The 1,065-nt window shown below is 37.6% G+C and overlaps 1 protein-coding gene across 1 annotated transcript in view; it reads left to right on the forward strand.

Annotated features, from left to right (window-relative positions):
* Nucleotides 1-915, forward strand: part of LOC107664264 (ephrin-B3-like) — a 6,208-nt gene extending 5,293 nt beyond the window's left edge. The window contains exon 4 of the mRNA XM_016454787.1: nucleotides 596-915. Coding sequence (XP_016310273.1) covers nucleotides 596-915 — 320 coding nt within the window. The remainder of the gene's footprint in view (nucleotides 1-595) is intronic.
* The last annotated feature ends 150 nt before the right edge of the window (nucleotides 916-1,065 follow it).

Genomic DNA, 1,065 nt, shown 5'->3' on the forward strand with positions numbered 1-1,065 from the left:
TTATTCCTTTGAAATTGTAATTGCGATTAACTACCATCATCACAATTCACATTGAATGATGTTTTGCATAGTTTTATGCTATTATTTGAAGCAACTGCATGTCATATTTGTATATGAAAATAAGTTGAAAACACTCTTCCTGAAAAACATTGATAGCAAGATAACATGTAGAAAAAAAAAACACATCTTAAGCACGCAGAATAATGTAAGTGGACCTTTTTTTGTAGTTGCATCTTTGAACGATTACATAATTGTGGCATCCGTAATTGTAATCATGATTAGAAATTAAATTAATTGTGCAGCCCTGAGCCCTATATTATCTTACAAAAAATTGTACTGAGCCTAAAACATTTGAACGGTAGTTTATGTTAGAATAAACTCCTAACAAAAAGCCATTTTCTCAAAAATTATTATTAATGACACTGAATTAAGCATTGAAATTTTGACGTATTTAATTATTTTATATTATTTTCTTGAAATCTTGAAATAAATAAATACATTTAGGTCAAAAAGACTCAAAATGATGGAGCAGATCACATATATGGAGTGTCTTTATATATCTGTTGAATTGATCAAATTCTTCTCTGTTTTGCAGGTGCTGGAAACAACACACATCCCAGAATTCCCCCTAGAGGTCCTGGTGGAGAAAACGGCCCCCTTCCCCCCTCCAACATCGCTGTTATCGCAGGTGCAGCTGGCGGTTCGGCTTTCCTACTGCTCGTAACAGCCGTGATCTGCGTGGTGTGCTATCGACGACGACACGCCAAGCACTCGGAATCGCACCACCCTCCACTCTCCCTCTCCTCCCTGACCTCGCCCAAACGGGGCTGCGGCGGGGGCATAGGAGGCGGCAACAACAACGGCTCGGAGCCTAGCGACATCATCGTTATAAGCAAGAAAAACTTGAATTTTTGATGGATTTGTAGCTTTCATATTGCCCAGTTTATTACAAACTTCAAACCATAAATGTTGTTTTGTCACTCTTTAATGTGGTGTGACAGATTGCTGCATTGCTAAAAGTCATTCAGTGTCCACAAGAATGTCCTTATACTATATATATATATA

This window comes from Sinocyclocheilus anshuiensis, unplaced genomic scaffold (assembly GCF_001515605.1).
Source record: "Sinocyclocheilus anshuiensis isolate Anshui unplaced genomic scaffold, SAMN03320099.WGS_v1.1 scaffold99, whole genome shotgun sequence".
In the NCBI taxonomy this organism is placed as follows: domain Eukaryota; kingdom Metazoa; phylum Chordata; class Actinopteri; order Cypriniformes; family Cyprinidae; genus Sinocyclocheilus; species Sinocyclocheilus anshuiensis.